This window comes from Gallinula chloropus, assembly GCF_964237585.1.
Source record: "Gallinula chloropus genome assembly, chromosome: 7".
In the NCBI taxonomy this organism is placed as follows: Eukaryota; Metazoa; Chordata; class Aves; order Gruiformes; family Rallidae; genus Gallinula; species Gallinula chloropus.
In genome coordinates this window covers 28,245,234-28,264,295 of record NC_140092.1, presented here as the reverse complement: position 1 = coordinate 28,264,295, position 19,062 = coordinate 28,245,234, and the positions used below count along the sequence as shown (strand labels likewise).

Genomic DNA, 19,062 nt, shown 5'->3' with positions numbered 1-19,062 from the left:
GAATTTAGGGAAGTCAATTCTGAAAATTAGTTTTCTCCCAAGAAAGTCCTCTTGGTGATCCTAGAGAATCCAATCCCAGGGAACTGATGCTAAGAAATTTAGCTGAAACTTTACAGCAGCCCTAAGTGTCCTCCTGCTACATGCCTATCAACAAAGGAACTAGCAACAGCTTGTGGATAATGATTGCCAAAGGAGAGTCTCAGCTCCTGATTGCTAACAAAGAACTTGTGCTAAAATCCAACTTAATAATCACCCAGTTATGTAACCCTACGGTCCCAAGCACAGCAAGAGCAATACAACCTCCCAAGTATCTGCTGGAATTAACAGTCGATTATGCAGTGAGCAGACTGCTGATACCCAATACCATCCTTTGGTTTGCATTTGCATTCCAATGGAGACAAATCATGGTTTAAATGAAAAAACCCCACGTAATTATGCCTTTGCCAAAATGCTTACTCAATACCATGTTCAATAAGTGATGGCAATGTAACACACGACAATACATACACTTTTAAAGTTCATCAGAGCAAGGCATCACTGGCCAGGAAAGGTACCCATTAGGTATTGTTTTATACATCCATTATGCCAGGGCTCACTGTCACTGGTTCATCAGCAAACTTACTGCTATATTCCACAGGCAGCAGCATTTCTCCTCTCCTGCCAACAATATCTGAGAGATCAAGACTTTGCTCACGCTATCATGAGAAGAAGCCTTGCATTTTCTGGAAGTCAACTGAAGCATGCCTTCTTCTCTAAGTTTGGAGCAACTATTTCCTAATTCTTCTTTTCATCTGGAAATTAATTTTTTAACTCTACAGGGGAAGAGGAGAAGGAAGTGCTCTGCATGGGAGGCATTTGGAGATGCCACCAAACAGCTCACTGATGTGCATAAAGATTAAAGCAGCACCATGTTCAGACAGACACTTGAAAGGAACAAATCTCTCCTCTGTCCTAGCTCTTCCTGCTGAGGACCTCAAGAGAAGTGAACAGACACCTTCCCAAAAGGCTTGTGGATGCCCCAAAGTCATGCTGAGACAATATTAAAAGAGCATAATTATGTCAAGTTAAATGTAAAATCATTGGGCAAGTCTTCAAGCTGAAGTCACAAAAACTAACAGTCAAACCTTTTCAAACACATTGCAACCCAGAAACCTGCTAGAGCATCCGCTGGGCCAACAGATGATCAAGATGAAAAAGAAGTGTTGGAGAAAGACAAGGCCATAGCAGGAAAGTTAATCTTTGCATCAGTCATCTCTGTAAAGGAGTCCAGGAAGGCTCTGCACCCGAGGCTTCCTTTGCAATAAGCAAGTGTGAGAACTAGTTTCAGACTGAAGTGTGAGTAGAGGAGGGTTCAGAACAACAACAACAAAAAAAAACCCAACCAAAAAACCCCAGTGAAATGAATAGTAATAAATCACCAAGACCAGATGGCACCCATCCATGAGCTGTAAAGTAACTTAAATATGGAATTGCTGAACTACTAAGTATGCTGTGCAGCCTATCGCTTCAATTGCCCTTATAAAAGGCGTGGAAGGTGACAAACGTGCCTGATTTCTTAAAATGGGTCTGGGAGCTGGGAGGAAGCGCTCAAGAGAGCGGCGGCTAGCAAGTCTCATTTCTATATCTAGCAAAATGAGTTAAAGAGAAGCATTAATAGATAAATAAATATGCTGTAATGGAAGGAAGCACAGCTTCAGTGAAGAGAGGTCATGTCTCACAAAGCTGTAAGAGCCTTCTGATGATGGTACAAGGATGTTCTGGTCGATACAGGCAACGTATCGACAATGCTTTGCACATGCCAGGTCTAGCTGCATCCCACAGCCATATGGGGTGAGACCTAAGCAAACACCAACCCTCTTCTCCTCCTCTCCTCTGCCCTGGTTTCCACACAAAGGAAAGTGGGGCATGGAGCTTGGGTAAGGGCTGCAATACCGCCTGTCGGCGTGCCAGCAGGGGTGATTACCGGCACAGGACCTCCTGCACACCGCCTTTGCACCAGGAGGTACGCGGGGATGCAATCACGCTGAAGTTGGGTTTTAACGCTATTAAAACGATCTCCTGGAAGCTCTTAAAGAGGGCTTAGGGATAAGGAGGCGGGCTCTTCATGGATTATTAGCAGCTTAAAAATAGGAGACCGAGGGTAGTAATAAAGGGACATGTCTCACAAGTAGTGGAGGTTACTGGGGAAGGCGCTGAGCTCTGCACCGGGGCCTGGGCTGAGCACTGTGCTCACACGTCACCTGAAAAAACCCCACCACATCAGACCTATGGAAGCGACAGAGTTTGCTGATGACTCCAGACAATGAAATGAAGAGCTGCCTGTGAAAACCTGCTGGAAAAGAAAGATCTCACAAAACTGTGTTGCTGGCTGACAAAATGAGAGGTGAAAATCACTAATTGCAAGACAATGCAGGCAGCATAATCGTCTTCCACCATACACACAGAATAACTGGCTGCAAATTAACAAACCACACAACAGAGAGACTTGAGTGTAACTTGTAGCAGGTTTGGGGGGGTTTCTGTCTTTTGAAAATGCTTGCTCAGTTTTTACTACTGGTCAGAAAAAGCAAAGGGCGAGAGAAGAGTCGAGAGCAAGGCAGAAGTTGTACTTCAGCTACTGCGTAAACCCACCCTGCTCTGAACACAGCACATTGGTCTGGTCTCCTCCCCAAATTTATGAGGTGAAGACAGCCAGGGGTAGCAAACAACTGATACACAATGGGAGATTAAACTGACTAGCTGATTCTTCAGCTCATGGAAGGAACAATAGGACTTGACAGGGATCTGTAAGTGACAAACGGCACACACAGCCTGCAAAGGAATATATTCCCTATTACTACAAACACAAGAATGAAGTGGCACTCCATTAAATTATCAGCTACCTGCTTTAGAAACAGCTCCAGCAAACAAATATGCATAATTAAATTGCAGCAGCGACTGCCACAGAACATTTTAAATGTCAAGACTATAAATGTAGGCAAAAAGGCACTAGGCAAACTCAGAGATGACAGACACAAAAGGGTTATGAAGCACAACTGTCCCAATGCAGTCTCCAGTTAGGAAGTACTTACACCACCGAGTGCTGGGCTGGGCAAAGGAAGGAGTATCCTTTTACCCTCATCCTGATTTTACGTTTGTTCTGCAACTGGCTGCTTCAAAGGATGAGAAACTGTTAGATGGACCTTTCTCCTGACAGTTCTCACATTCTTATGGATCGTCTTAAAAGTACTTTATCTCCTGTTTTCCTTTATGACTTCACAGTTTTAACTAAACCACCCTAGAAATTTAAGAAGAGTTCAGAGATAAAGGCATTAAAAGGCAGAGCCCTTAGGAATTTATGCAAAGAAGCTGAATCTATTACTTTGCCTGACCATTGACCTGTTTACAAAGAAAAAGCAAAATATGATTTGGAAAATCTGGTTGAAGCATATTACATCTATTACGACCATGTATGACAGTATTCTTCAAAACTTCCTTCTGTGGCTGCACTATTTGAGGGTGGGCACGTCAGGGTGGGCCATTCAGATTTCTTTGGATGCCCTTTACAAAGAAGTAAATAATGGTATTTACTGAGGAGGAGGACTTGGGAGTGTTGATTGATGCAAAGCTCAACAGGAGCCAGACATTTGTGCCTGCAGCCCAGAAAGGAAACTGTGTCCTGGGTTGCATCAAAAGAATTGTGACCAGCAGGTCAAGGGAGCTGAATCTGCACCTCTGCTCTGCTCAGACGAGACCTCCCCTGCAGTACTGCATCCAGCTTTGGGGTCCCCAGGACAAGACAGAGATGGAGCTGCTGGAGCAAGTCCAGAGGAGGACCACAGGGATGATCAGAGGGCTGGAGCACCTCTCCTATGAGGACAGGGCTTGAGAGAGTTGGGCTTGTTCAGCCTAGAGAAGAGAAGGTTCATGAGGAGAGCTTAGAGCAGCCTTCCAGTACATGAAGGAGTTATCGGAAAGCTGAAGATAAACCCTTTGCAAGGGCAAACATTGACAGGACAAGGTGTGAACTAAAAGAGGGTAGATTTAGATTAGCTATTAGGAAGAAATTCTTCCCTGTGAGGGTGGGGAAACCCTGGAACAGGTTTCCCAATGAGGTTGTGGCTGCCCCTGGATCCTTGGCAGGGCTCAAGACCAGGTTGGATGGGGGTTTGGGCACCCTGGGCTAGTGAAGGGTGTCCCTGCCCATGGCAGGGGGTTGAAACCAACTGATCTTTGAGGTCCCTTCCAACTCCAACCAGTCTGGGATTCTATCACTATACAACATCTATAAAAGCTCCACTGATAGGAAGATATCCAATTGTCACTGTGCTGACAGTTTAGTGTATGAATGCAGCACTTCAAAATAATATATGCAAGCAAAACTCCTGCAGGCAGGAATATCAAGGACTGCTTGCTGACCTTTTAATAAGATCAGCGATCACACAATTTATTAGCAAAGACTGAACATTGACAACTCTTAACAATCACTGCAGCAATCCTAATTAAAAACGAGGGATTTGGAGACTGCCAGATGAAAGAGATTACAAAAACATACCCAAATTTAGACACTACAGGATGAACAGATTGCAGAAGGAATCCAAAGGGTTAACAGCCACCATACTGCAAAATGTAAATGGAGGGGAAAGTAAAAGAAAAGAACTTTTTGGCTTTATCACTTAGATGATCTAAGTAATCACCCCCCACCTCGAGGTATATAAGGTTAAAAGAAAGTAAAGCTGCTGTTCTTCACTATTCAGCTTATTTTATTACGTGTATATTCCTGCTGTTAGCATAGAAATCAGGATACCAGAACGACTTACAGGCTTCAGCACTGAAAGGGCACAGAGCAGCAGCTGCACCCCTGCTCTGCCTTACGCAACACCAAGCCCTAATGGTCCCAGATTCCACAAGTAAATTACCAGAGGATATTAGGAGCGTAATGAAAAGACAATGAACATGCTATTTACTAATAAGATACACATAATTAATAAATGTACATTTTAAATAAAATCTTCGCTATTCAGCCAAGCTCCATCTTAATTCTTAATTTAATTTAATGACTCTCCTCAATGTTGCAAAAATCCTCTGCCCATTCACATCCCATGACAACGTCAACACAGAAACCTCACAGAAATCCCTGTGTACTGAAGCTGTTTTTCCACCTCTCTCTAACCTCTCTCATTTGCTCTATATCAACTTTTGGATTTGAATAAAGCATTCTGTGTTTTTCCTCTATTGCTAATGTGGACCTCTGCCTGCTTTTAAATCTTAGAAATTCACACCTGAGGCAATTACCAAAAGCAGAGCATGAAAGTTCCTTGCAATAAGGCACTTTTCTTTCACTGAGAATTAAACCTTGCACTTTAAAGGAAGGATCTGCATCGATTTGTAGTAGCTTTTGTTAATTTGTTCAACTACATTACATACATAGTATTACTGGGTTATTTAAAAACAACTGGAGTGGGTGATTGAATTTTATAATGACCATGCCATCCATACTGCACCAGGAACCAGAAAAGTGGCCAATAGTGGTACAATTGTCCCAAAGGTCAATAATGAAAGGACAGACACTTATTGGTTCCAAATCCAAAGCCTGAAGCTTTGCCTCTCTGGCCCCAGCTGGAGTCCTGTGTCCAGATCTGGAGCCCCCAATACAAGAAAGATGTAGAACTGTTGCAGAGGGTTCAGAGGAGGCCATGAAGATATCAGAGGGCTGGAGCAGCTCCCCTACGAAGAGAAGCTGAGGGAGCTGGGCTTGTTCAGCCTGGAGAAGAAAAGGCTGTGGGGGAACCTCATTGCAGCCTTCCAGTCCCTGAAGGGAGCAGAGAAACAGGAGGGGAATCAACTTTTTAAAAGGGTAGACAATGGCCTGAAAAGGGGGATGGACTGAAGCTAAAGGAAGGAAGGTTTAAATTAGATATTAGGGGGAAGTTCCTTATAGAGAGACTGGTGAGGAGCTGGAAGGGGCTGCCCAGAGAGGTGGTGGTCTTTTCCAACCTTGTGATTCTGTGATGATGTAATGCAGTGATTTCAGAGATGGAAAAAAAGGCACCGCTGGTCCAAATCCTTGTGTAACCTGGCCCCAGTTTTTAGACTTGGTTTTTTCAAACTCACTTCAGTAATTCTGATTACCTCATGCAATGCCTGGTGCTGTTTTCATCAGGCAAACTCTCAAGACCTTGACTAGTATAAACCCTCCACAAAAATTCAATGACAAAAGAAAGTAGCTCAGGACCTGTGCACTTACGCTCCTATGATTTATTCTTTATGCTGGCAGATGACAAACTCAGAAAAATCAAAGGAGCAAGAAAACATACAGCATGTTAGTCATTCCTTACACTTGCAAAATACTGCTGAAATATTGATGCTGTACTTTAATTTACTAGAACATCTCAACACAGTGTCTCAGCATTACGAAACTCTTTCAGTATCCCACATCACTGCTATTTTGCAACTAGATAAGGATGGAACAGTAAATAAGATAATTTGGGTAAATTTCCTAAAAGTAGGAAATAATTTTGGAATTTGAGCCTCCTCTTCAAAAGTCCTCAAGGATTTAGAGGTCTACAAAGAGACCATGTAAAGCCTAAAACTTAAAGGAAATTTGAGACCTTCAGTGGAACTCCAGCATCATGCTGACCCTCTGGTTTCTTTACGCCAGCAGAAACCCAAGGTGTGCCAAAGAGAACACACAGCTTGACTTAAAATACTCATCAGCAATGCCATCAGCTGGGGTTTTTCCCTGTGGAAAAATGTAAAGCCACCACCCAACTCTCCTTCCTTAGGAGAAGCAGGGCAGCTTGCCACAAGGGATGTAGTTTCTGGCCTCCAGCTGGGAGGGAGCTATGTGCTGGGAGCCGTGTCCCTGAAGGCAGCCCACGTCCCACCGCTCCTGCTGGTTTCCCACGTCGGGGGAGTGAGGATCCCCGTCACGCCACGTCTTGGCTCCTGCTGGGTTTCTGTTGGCAACGCCACACTCGTAAATACTTTTTATCCTTCCTGAGCCGCTGAAAGGTTGCCAGCTGATGCCCTGACTTCATGTGTGGGTGGAAGGAGATACCTGGGAAGTCGCAGCCACCAGCCAGCAGGACAGCAACTGCACGAGCCTGTCACAGAAACGTGGGCAAGAAGCAGCATCTCTTGCTTTCCTCTGAGGTTTAGGCATCTGACCTCTGCACTGAAACCATATAAACTCCTACTATTGAAAGATTCAGATCATCAGATTTCTTCTAGGACCTCAATTGTCATGGCATGTCCCTCTGTTGGGGACTTCCCTTCGAAAGGACACAGCCAGAGAAAGAGCTGTCTTAGCTATCAGTTCAATGATTAATTCATCCAGTAAGGGAGAGACCAAGGGAATGTGAAACTAACTTCCCCACCTTTCAGTACCATGTCTTCAAGATCATATTTTAGGCTGTTGCCCATAGGAAACAGTTCACATCCAGCTTCAGACAGAACCCCTGAAAATAACCCAGTGCTAACATCCATTGTATTTGGCGACACCCCTCGCTTTGTTCTTGCCCCCATTCCAAGCAGCACCACTCACTTTCCTGCTTTCAATTGTGTACAATTTTATCAATTTAATGCTCTGGACTTAAATTGTCCATGCATATGCCTGCCTCAGGTTGAATTAGATGAGAAAACTTCAGCTAAATCTTTTGTTAAGTCTTAGAGAGAAATTTTCTCCCTCGAGTTAAATAGACAACAGCCTTTTTTTTTTTTTCTGAGGGATTTCTGTTACTTTTCATTAGGAACTTGAAATGTCTCAGAGCTTAGGTCTTGAATCAGGGACGGTCTTTTGCCATGTCTTAAGAAAATCTCTCTCATTAATATCTCTCTGTTCTCTCAAATCCCTGGATCCATTCAAGGTAAGGCTTCTTCCTTGGCAACAAACGAAGCAAAAATCCAAGTCTCTTGCTACGTAATCCTGCATCATCCCTACTGCTCAGCCAACCCCATCAATACAAAAAGAAAAGACTCACACAGGAAAAATACTGAGGGATAACCAAACCCTGAAGATAGGTTATCAATATAAAGCTCATACCCAAAGGGCTCCAACTACAACTTCACAGACCACCCTAATTGTGGAATTTTGCAGCTTCTTGGATTTGAGCTTTCAGGCATTAAGAACGTTATTGCAACGTATTATGAGTGTTATTATGTATGCAACAGTCATCCTTCAGGAGTGTTTGCCCGCAGCAGGAATCACGTGGCGTCACATATGACGGTCTTTTAAAGATTCACTTCAGATTAAAACTATATATATAGTGTGTATATATATATATAGAGAGAGTGTATGTATATATATGTGTATAAAAAAATATCTGTGCTATCTGTCCTAGGGATCCTGCTTTGGCAGGAGGGTTGGACTTGATGACTTCTGGAGGTCCCTTCCAACCCTTACACTTCTGTAGTATCAGTTGTGATTACAGCTGCTGGGTTACAAGAGAAATGGATTTAAAACCCCCAAATGCTACAATTTACCCACCCCCTAAAACACACCAATTTGTTCCATGCCTCTTTTCAGGCTGTTTTTAGGCATTTCTGAAGCAGGCCAAATGGCCACTTTTCTTATCCCTCAGCTCACATCTTTGCCTTTACTTAAGCCCAATTAAAGCAACGGAATATACAATGAGCCATACAAACAGTACACTTAATTAGATACGTAACATGACTAAATGAAGGTGGACAAACGTTTCCAGGCTTCCATAAGCCTAACAGGAAATCAAACCACGTATTACTAGGGAGGCATTCTGCACTGTATTTATACAATCAAAGGTACATTTAACAGCTATTAACAACAGCGATCCTCATTTGTTACTCGCCTTGTTTACAGGCCCTCGGAGTAAGAAAGAAAACAAGACCATATATCATGGCCTTCCAGAAACATTACGACTTCCTTTTATTCACAGGAGTTAAGAGTAAACGGAAAATTCATTTACCCTAAAACAAAGCAACATGATCCTGCTAACGCCAACCTCTACTTTCACTCTTTTTTAACTGTTCATTGAAGAAAATGCTGAAGCCTCTGGGGCACTGAGTGCACGCTACTGGAGGGACCTTCCTGATTGCTTCACAGGAAATGACGTCTCTAGACACAATATGAAGAAATACCATGGATATCTTGGCTGGGTGAGAACAGGAACATAACTCCAGCCAGCAGAAGGAAAAATCTCCATCAACTAATACACGTCCTAAAATGTCAAGGACAGTAAAACAGTAGCACCTAGTGAACCATAGGAAGGTTCCATGAGCCTCATGGAACAGAAAGGAAGGCCTGTGTTTGTAACCACACACCACGTTTCCCAGTTCATGGTACTCACAAAGTGAAGACCAGCCTTCAGCAATTCCAGACCAAAGCTTCCAAGCAGTTTAACTTCACAAAAGAATGAATATGTATTATGTTTTGTGCTTATCTGCCATCTTTCTACGCAGAACTGTATTGGCTGACTTGTACAATCCCAGTAATTCACATCCGGCCTTATGTCAAACCTGGGAAAAGCACCACATCTCTTCAACTTGGAATCACAAAAATAATTTGGCTTGGGAGGGACCCCTGGAGGTGTGAAATCCAACTCCGTGCTCATGGCAGTGTTAATGACAAAGTTGGAGCGGGCTGCTTGGGGTTTGCCCAGTCCACACTTGGACATCTTCGAAGACTCCCAGGTTCTTCTGGGTACCTGCTCTACTATTTCACCATCTCATGTTATTTCCTCTCCTGTTGCCCAGGAGGCACTTCGTTGTCCTGGAATAAAATCCTCACTGCACCCAGCACAAGCCTGGGTTGCACGAGCCTTGGTTGCATGAGCCCAGCTTCCTTGCTGTCCCAGAAGCCCACGACCACGCTGGCCAACGCTTGCAGGGCTTTCTGCGCTTTCTAGACCACTTTCCTGTACCAGGGAGCCCAAAACTCAGGCTCTGAATAGAGTCTCACAACTACCACATTGAGAGGCAACACAAGAAACTTGGAACAAATGACTCCTACGATTCCCAATGAGTATGAAACATATGTAGGCCCTCTTGTTCCAGAGATGTGTCCATTACCGTTCTGGAGTAAATGCTGAACTCCCACCCTTTTACCTCCATGGAAACAACTTGCTCTGATTACCTTCTTCAAATGCCCCTGTCCCACATGTCACATTTCAACACAGCTCCTGGTAATTTCTTTTCCTTGCCTTTAAAAACACCTACCTCCTGCTACCTTTGGTAGCTCTGCAATGAGTATACTAGTAAATATGCAGAAGACCAGATCATTATCTTACACAGGGATCTGTTTTTAATTTGCACTCCACAACACCACACACCTTTTCCCAAGAGCATCCCAACCTCAGCCTCAGTGTAACTCTGCAGGCACCCACCTTCAAGGCTAGCAGCACAGAATTCACAATTGATCTTGACTAGTGGAAGCTGCTTCTAGCTACAGTATCAAGAATGCCAGCAATGCACATACACTTTTATTTGCAGGCAGGATTGATTTCCCTGTCCAATAAATTTTGACCCCCTGACTGACTTTCTTCAGACAAGGGAAAGCTGCTTCTGTGTTGAAACTTAAAGTCTACATTTCCCCAGGAGAACTAAACTCTTCAAAGTTCACATTTTCACTTAACTTATAGCTACAGATACTTTTTCTGTGATGATTCTCTAATGTCCAAGTCACAGTGGAGGTGCTTTCAACAAGGAAAATGGCTGACACTTCATTTTCAACCCCATGCAGTGAATCACCAGTTCCTCCTCTTAAAAAAAGAGAGATCCTCCTTTGATATCGCTGCTTTGGGACCATCTCATACACATTAATTATTTAGGGATCCCTAAATCAAAGAAAGACTATTAAGATGGACAGCGACAAAGCATCTTCTCTGAAAAAAAAAAAAACATTTCAGAATGCTTCAGGAGATTGAGCAGTAAGTTATTTTTGGTTGGTTCCCCCCCTCCCCCCCCGTTTCCTTCAAGACTATCATATCCTATGTCTTATTTTTACATCTTAAAAAAAAGTACCTTTTGGGATAAGAATATGACATGACCCCCATTTGACTGCCTGTGTATTCACTTGAATTTTTCCTTTACTGTCTTGGAATAAACACTAGGCAAACAAAACAGAAATTAAATTATACTCATCAAAAGTGAAGCACTGAAACACAAAATATGAAGGAACACACATAGTCAAGAAGGAATGGTTCCTTGGTCGATCCTTCTTTTTTGTTTGAATGCATCATAAAAGAAGTTATGTTTCATTACTGAAAAAAACATTTTGGCTTCTTTCATGGTTGCAAAGAAGGGTAATTAAGACTGTCAAGAAAACACATTGAACAGCTGTATATTGTTAACAAAAGCACCATTATACGACTGCTCTGAAACAAACTGGCAATTTAAACATTTGCATTTCCTAGAAGTTAGATATTTTTTCCAAGCTCAAGTAGATAACCAAAAAATATTTCCCTCTATAAATCTTGGTCGTGTATCAGTCATATTTCAAGCCAGAAAGATGGTTCTAGTTTGAGAACACATCCACATACGTGAGGAGAAGCGTATGGCAGTATCAAAGCTTCGCCAATTGAAAACTGAGTCACCAAAAAAAAAGCAAAGAAAAGCTACTTTTAAAGCCAGAATTAGCTGAAATTTTCTTTCAGGTATGCCTGAAAAGCAAATAAAGACAGTAACCCTTCCAGTCTGCACTGGAAAAGGACCATTAAGGAATACTTACTCATCGAAGATCAGGTCTGGAGCAAAATAGAGGAACTGGCTGTTTGTATGTTTGTACGATCTCCAACTCAAGGCAAATGATGACAGACACATCCATGAATACTGAATTAAAGTAATTTGGTCCTCGAGAGGCAAGTTTCTAAATCCTAGAGATCAAACCAGAAAATACCCATGAACTACATTGCTCTCTACAAGGGTCGGCCAAACCAGCACCGAATACATTGCTCATTATTTTTCTAGTATTAATGAACATCAGCAACACTCCCACAAAGTGTACATCTGAAAAAACAAAACCTGTGATTTTTCATTCCAGTGACAAAACATGTTTTCTTCTTAAGAGACTATTATTCAAAATGAAAGCTTTTTAAAATATCGATCAGACACAGGAAACAAACACTACATACATCAAACAAACCCAACAGTCTCCTCTCAGATGTGCATCTCTCACTCCCCACGAGGGTTTTCAACACAGCCCACAGGTTAAAGATGCAATTTGTCAAGCAAATAGTTCGTTAAACTAAAAGAAACAGAGAAGAGCAAATTCCCAAAATGCTTTGTGGTCCTACCTGGAAGTATCTTTGCCCACTTCACCACCTGAATCATCTGCTTGCCGGCCAGGCGGTTTAGGGTGGAAAGCAGGTACTCTGCTGTGTCTGGCTTTGAGCTGTCGTATCCCGCGTACACGATCTCTGGTTCAATGCTTTCAAGGATCTTCACAGGAGAGGGAGTAAGTGCTGGTGAGATAGCAGACATGTGGGGGACAAGTGCTGTGTTTACAGAGGGCTCAGTCACGGGCGCGATGTACGTCGTCCCTTCCTCGGGGCTCTGGGGTGGTGGCTGCTGCCGTTGCTGTGGTTGCTCCTCGTGCATCCCTTTCAATTTCCCCAACTTTTTGGACTTCCGAGCTGGGAAGGTGAGCAGCACAAGAACCAAGTCAGTACACAAAAAGTCAGCGCAACCCCGGCTTTATAAAAGATGGAAACAGAAGTATCATCTCAGAGGTCTTAAGTGAAACACCATTACACTAGATAAAGGACCAAAAGACACATATAAGCTCATTTCTATTGCTGTGACAGCATATCCACTCTCTTGTCTCCATAAAGACAGGCATAAACCATCCTAGAAACTGTAGTCGGTGCCAATTAAGCATTTCAGAAGTTTATTTGTTTTGTAGCTGACATGAATCACTGAGCACCTATAAGTCTGCAATTCACTATCTCCACTGCATTTGGTCACTAAAAGAAATCTCCCTGGCAATGCCTAAAATTCACAGCCCGGGAGCACTGCTAAGCTTTTGAGTGCCAGTGCCCACCCTGGCCACACCTCAATCCAGTCAATTCCTTCTAAGCACTCTAAGCTCAACAAATCCCTTTGGTTTTGCTGCTTTTATACTTCCTTGAGAGCTTCAACCCCCTTCTCTCGAGCAGTTCTGAAATAACACTAAAAATATCTACCCAGTCAAAGAAAAAATGCTGAGACTCATGTAACACCTTCCTCAACGCTATCAACTTTCTAGTAATTGATTTGCCTTCCCTGTTATTTGCATTTTTTCTTCTTTAATGCTACCCTCCCTACTTTTCTTTACTAAATATTCTTAAAAGACAGCAAATGCTAGAGAATTAATAAAAAAAAACCCTCAGAAAACAACACACACAAAAAAACCCACACACAAAATCAACCCAGAAGCCCTTCAGCCCTCTTTTCACAACAGGAAAATGTAACTAAAATAATCTTTAAAAATCACTAAATAATGAACTAGGTTAGAATGTTCACAGCTCTTTCAGAGTAGCTTCTCTCAAAGACAGCCTGTCTCACCTATCTGTCCACAGCTAAACCCTTTGTCTGGACTTTTATCTTCCTGTCTCTTGATTATTGCAACATCCCCTTTACAAGCCACCAGTAAATACAATCTCACTCCTGCTCAGAACAGTGCTGCAAGCACCCTTTCTCAGTCCATGTCCCGTCCCAAGTCAAGTTTTTCCCCTGTTGTCAATTCTATGCCCCAAATTTCCTCAAATACAGCACCTTTTCTACAGATCCTGAAAGGATCCTTCCAACCAACCTGCCTTGGCGATGGCAGGACAAGGGGGAATGGGTTGAAGCTAAAGGAGGGAGGGTTTAGATTATCTATTAGGGGGAAGTTCTTTACAGAGTGAGTGGTGAGGTGCTGGAACAGGCTGCCCAGAGAGGTGGGGGATACCACATCCCTGGAGGTGTTCAAGGCCAGGTTGGATGGGGCCCTGGACAACCTTGTGTAGATCCAGGCCTGGAAGTTGGTGGCCCTGCCTGTGGCAGGGGATTGGAGCTCTGGGGTCCCTTTCAACCCAGACCATTCTATAATTCATTCTATGAACCTCACCCTCACAACCTTCCTCTCTTCGCCGTTACCAAACAGTTCATGTCCACTCCAGCTCAGTCCCTGGACCCTGGGAAGTTCTCAAATCTTGCTCTACCTGTGCTTTTTCCCACTCCTCTTACTACGGTGCAGAAAACTCCCCACAGATACCAGGGAACTACCTCATTTCTCTTCTACAAACTCCTTAAACCCCACGTTTTTAAGAAAGCCTTCAACAAGGTACCTCTGTTGCCCTGTGACTGTTGCTGGCAACAGCAGCCATTAGTGTTTCACTGTTTCCTTGAACCTGGGGCTGCCTGCCCAGAGCCAGCGGCCGCCACTGAGCTCGTAGTGCCTGTGAGGCAGGATACATACGCCCAGGGTCTAGGACAATGCACGCTCAAGTGCAACAATAGCCTGTTGTTTTCAACACTTCCTTAACTGGGACAGTACCTTGAACTCTGAGGAGCAGGCTCATCCCAAGATCCAAAAGAAAAGCTTATTCACAGGGGTAAACACAGGACACTGATACAGAAAGCAGCGATGCAACTGCTCATACCTTGATCTTCAAGGTGCCCAAACACTTACTCCTTTGTTATCAGCTTCCAAGCTTGGATACAACTCATTCCTGCTGCAGCACGTAAGCACCAAGCAGCATGTGAAAAATCTGAACATCAGCTCACTATCATTTCCATCACACAACAAAAGGAGGAGTTTTTCCCAGCTGATTTCAGCATCTACAGAGACCTTCAGAGATCTCTGGGTGACTTTCAACACTTTTTGTTCACAGCACTGGGCATCATTTCATTAATTGGCCTGCAACAAGCATGTCTGCTTCTAATTATTTTTCCATTTTTCTATGCCTGCAAACATCCTGACTGAGTGAGGCTGGCTGAATTAAACCAAATTGTGCCAGTCCTAATAAAATATAGTTTAAAATACTGTTGTTCAACCATCCACATACATTTAACAAAATCTTCCTAATAACCTGAGGCATCAGCAAAGATTACACAGGGAAACACAGGAATCAGCTGTCATTTGAGGTATATATATATGAAAGAGGTGAGAGAAGTACTTGTCAGGAAAGTTTCATGCCAACTGAATCTGTCTGAAGAGACAGGACAGATGAGAAGACCCTTATAAGAAGTCCCTTCTGATCCTATTTCTTAATTTTCTATTACAAAACTCTTAAAAAAGCTCAAACAACTGAAGGATTTTTCATCCTCTAGCCCATGAAGTCACACAGATGCTGACATCTGTGACATCTGCCCCTTCAAGATGCATTTTCATTCCCGGTGCCCAAAAAGCCATTTTCCAAAGCAGCAGCTGATCAGACATTTTGTTAAACAAGCTTTTTCCTCACTCTGCAAAACAAACTGGAGGGAGTTACAGGCAAAGACAACAACTCTGATACATTTAATTCCCAGAAGTAAGTGGAAATGCTGCTGTTCCCCATTTGGTGCAGTTGCACCTACACGAAGACGTACTGGTGAAATCACCATGAGCGTTAAATATAGTTTGCACTTATCTTAGAATGGCAAAGCTGATTATACACATTTTTCAACAAAATAAATCCCCAAAGCAGAGCAAAGATGGCCAACTTCAGTAGAATACTTCATGATGAGTTAACAAAGCTATTGGCCATTGAAGAAAAGAGTTTAAAAATAAGCCTGAAGGAGTGGATAGAGATTAGTGTGATTAGTGTTTGAGCTTATTATTCATTAAGTTTTATCAGGCACTATTTTTTTTTCCTGTTATCAAAACAGGACTAAAAATAAAGAGCTTTGCTATATTTTTTACCCTCTGCAAACATGAAAAATATGTATTCTTACCATAACTACACCAGAATAAGAAATGTATTGGTTTCCAGAATAAGAAATGTATTGGTTTCCCAACTCCATCAAGTATGTAGCAACACAGACACTTGATTATATAGTTATGAAGACATAGTTTTGTATGTTCTATTCTCCAAGAGTTTTTCATTAAAAGAAAAAAAGAAGTAACATTCTTCCACGTATAATACTGGCATAAAAATGTGTTTTAGTTTCATTTTCTTCCATTATAATGCCTTTAAAATGAAGCTGAGAAAAACATTCCTGCTTGACAGTCATGTTTACAGTGAAGAAAACTGTATTTTTCATTTGGCTTGAAGCCAGCGCTGTAGCTCAACTGGTTTGGTAACTCCCACAGAAACCAACAACTAAAGATTAAATACAAATGCTGAGTAGTACCTACTCTGAGTCGGTCTTTGGGAGCTGGTTTTCACATTTGCTCTCTAACTGCAATCCCAACTGTAAAAACCACAAAGCCACCTCTGAGTTGGTGAGGAAAGCGGCTCTTTTTGCTCATCAGGATTGCTGCAGGGAAATGTTCAAGAAGTCACAGGTTCACCAGGCAGGGGTGGGGATGACAGGGCAGGCACTAGGCCCTTAACATTGCAAAGTTAAGTCGGAAGCCTGTTTTTGGTGTTAGGACAAGACTTTACTCCAAATAGCTGCACAGCCAGCGATGGCACATTGTGTCTCATCACTGGACTTCTTGTCCCTCCTGGTCAGTGCTAATGCAGCCTGGATATCGGATTATAATCCTTGTATTTTTTAAGCAGAGCAATCATTGAAGAGAAAACCAAGGTCAACACCTCAAATATCTGAGGCTAAAAGTGAACGAGTCACTTAATTTTTCTGTGCCTCAAAGAAAAGCTACTGGAGAGGGGACAAGGAAGGGCTACGGAGATGACTAGGGGACTACAACACCTCTCTTAGGAAGAGAGGCTGAGGGACTTGGGATGTTTTAGCCTAGAGAAGACTGAAATACTTATAAATACTTGAGGGATGAGTGTTAGGAGGATGGTGTCAGTCTTTTTTCAGTGGTGCCCAGTGACAGGACAAGGGGCAATTGGCACAAACTTGAATATAGGAAGTTCCACCTAAAGACAAGGAGGAACTTTACGGGGAGGGTGGCAGCGCACTGGGACAGGCTGCCCAGAGAGGTTGTGGAGTCTCCTTCTCTGGAGACACTCAAAACCCACCTGGATGGATGCAACCTGCATCTGTCCTATGCAATCTGCATAGGACAAACCAACCCCCTGGTAAGGGGGTTGGACTAGATGATTTCCAGAGGTCCCTTCCAACTCCGAACATTCTGTGATTCTCTGATACAAGTCTGACCACAAACAGCAGTCCCTGTTCCTCTAGGAGCAACAAGGTTTTCCCTGGGTTTAATACCAGGAGGCCTGTGTCCAACACATGCAAATTCTTCAAAACCACATGTTGTTCCACATGCTTGGAAGACCCCAACAAGAGCAGGCTATATACACCAGCTTGCTGATCTATCACCCTCAGCTCCAGTCCCACCTGCCCAGAAAGGGATGACAATATTGCTGGAGAGATGCCACAGTAAAGTCTGTTAACACTGCCTTGAGCATCGCTAAACCTGTAAATCAAATTAATCTTCTGCCCTTTACTCTGATGATATAGCAGAAAGATGGGACTTAATCATTTGAAAACAGCTACTGGCAGGAGACTGGGGTGAATTCAGGTTTGGACAACTGGTTCTTTAGTATTGACCCTTCATCTGTAAGGTTCTCATCACAAAGCTGAGACAGGGAAGCCAGCAGTTTTGGGGTGAGGTTTTCTCATGCCATCTGTAAAACACTGAGTTCTGGTCATCTGCAACAGTCAATGCTTCTCTAGGTCAAATAACTGGGCATTTACTGGATGTGACCCTACTATAAATTGTTTTCTGAATAAAAAATCATGTGAACATCAGCTACAAATCTACGGCATTCCCAGTTTTCAAAAATTAAGTTTGAGATTCTGGGGTAGTTTTTGGTTCTAGGGTAGTTACAAAGAGGCAAGCTATTATACACTCACTCACACATTACATGTGTAAGTTGGGTCTAGAGGGAACCAATCTATACTCCCTTTGTCCCCAGGCAATATACACAAGTTAGGGACTCCACACAGACAAGTGTCTGATTTTTCATAGGCTCAAAATGATGAACTTTCATCAGCATCATTGTTTTAAAAAATGGGATCCAGAAATGCTGACGAACAAAACGCTATCAATAGCGGATAAAAGAACCCATAAATATTATGATTTAACCCAGCAGTTTTATAACACAGTAATACCTTGTTTGCAGAATTGAATCAGAGTTCAAATTTAGCAAATGAACAATCTCAAAATGCTCTGCAAATTCATGCTGGCATCCAGGGCTCCGAAGCGAAATTGGAAGTTAGGAAAATTATCCATAGTTCTACGTACAGTGAATTACAAGAGATGCAATGATAAGCCCTGGAATCAGATTTTATTTAAGATTATATATTCAGAGCTTGCTGTGCTGCTTATCAAAACTCAATTATTTTTTGCATAGCTAAAGACATGACACAGACAACTAAGAACTTAATTTATCACATATCCTGGCCAGAGCCAGGACCAAACTGATCCTGACCCAACAGATCTTTATTCCATACATGCTGCAGAAAATATTTCTATCTGTGATATCAAAAGCACATTGTAAGAACATATGCTGCCTCTACTGTAAAGCAGAGAGATCAGCAGAAGGCAAAGGGAGACCAAAAGGGACACAGCACAGAACGGGGAAAACAATAGAGGTTTGAAACAGAGGTAAAGGAGATGATGAGAAATGCCAGTTTGAGTGAATACATGTAAAAAACTAAGGCCTGGGGGCGGAGGGGAGGGGCAGGAATATCACAATGCACACTTCAAACCAGTTACAATCTAGGATTAATTATATATTCACAGAACGGTTAGGGCCAGAAGAGACATCAAAGATCATAAAATTCCAACCCCCCTGCCATGGCCAGGGACACCTCTCACTAGACCAGGCTGCTTCAAAGTTCACACAGAATGACCATTGATCTAGGCAGTCTGAAGGCAGACAGTGTGCTGCAAAAACCAACACCCTCCAACCCGTGTTACCTGTGTTGCCTCTGTTTGCCATGCCAGCGTACACCTGTGTTTCAAACACTGAGTTCCTCCATCCAAGTCCCAACCTCGCTGCTGGGGCTTTGCACCTGAGCTGCAAC

At 42.9% G+C, this 19,062-nt stretch overlaps 1 protein-coding gene across 2 annotated transcripts in view; it reads right to left on the bottom strand.

Moving 5' to 3' along the window:
- Positions 1-19,062, bottom strand: part of NR3C2 (nuclear receptor subfamily 3 group C member 2) — a gene marked incomplete at its 5' end in the record, with an annotated part of 218,285 nt that overhangs the window by 22,451 nt on the left and 176,772 nt on the right. Inside the window, 2 exons of one of the 2 annotated variants that reach the window (XM_084266965.1) lie at positions 11,681-11,825; positions 12,246-12,584. In XM_084266965.1, coding sequence (XP_084123091.1) covers positions 11,681-11,825; positions 12,246-12,584 — 484 coding nt within the window. The remainder of the gene's footprint in view (positions 1-11,680; positions 11,826-12,245; positions 12,585-19,062) is intronic. The other variant, XM_084266966.1, reaches the window with a different exon arrangement.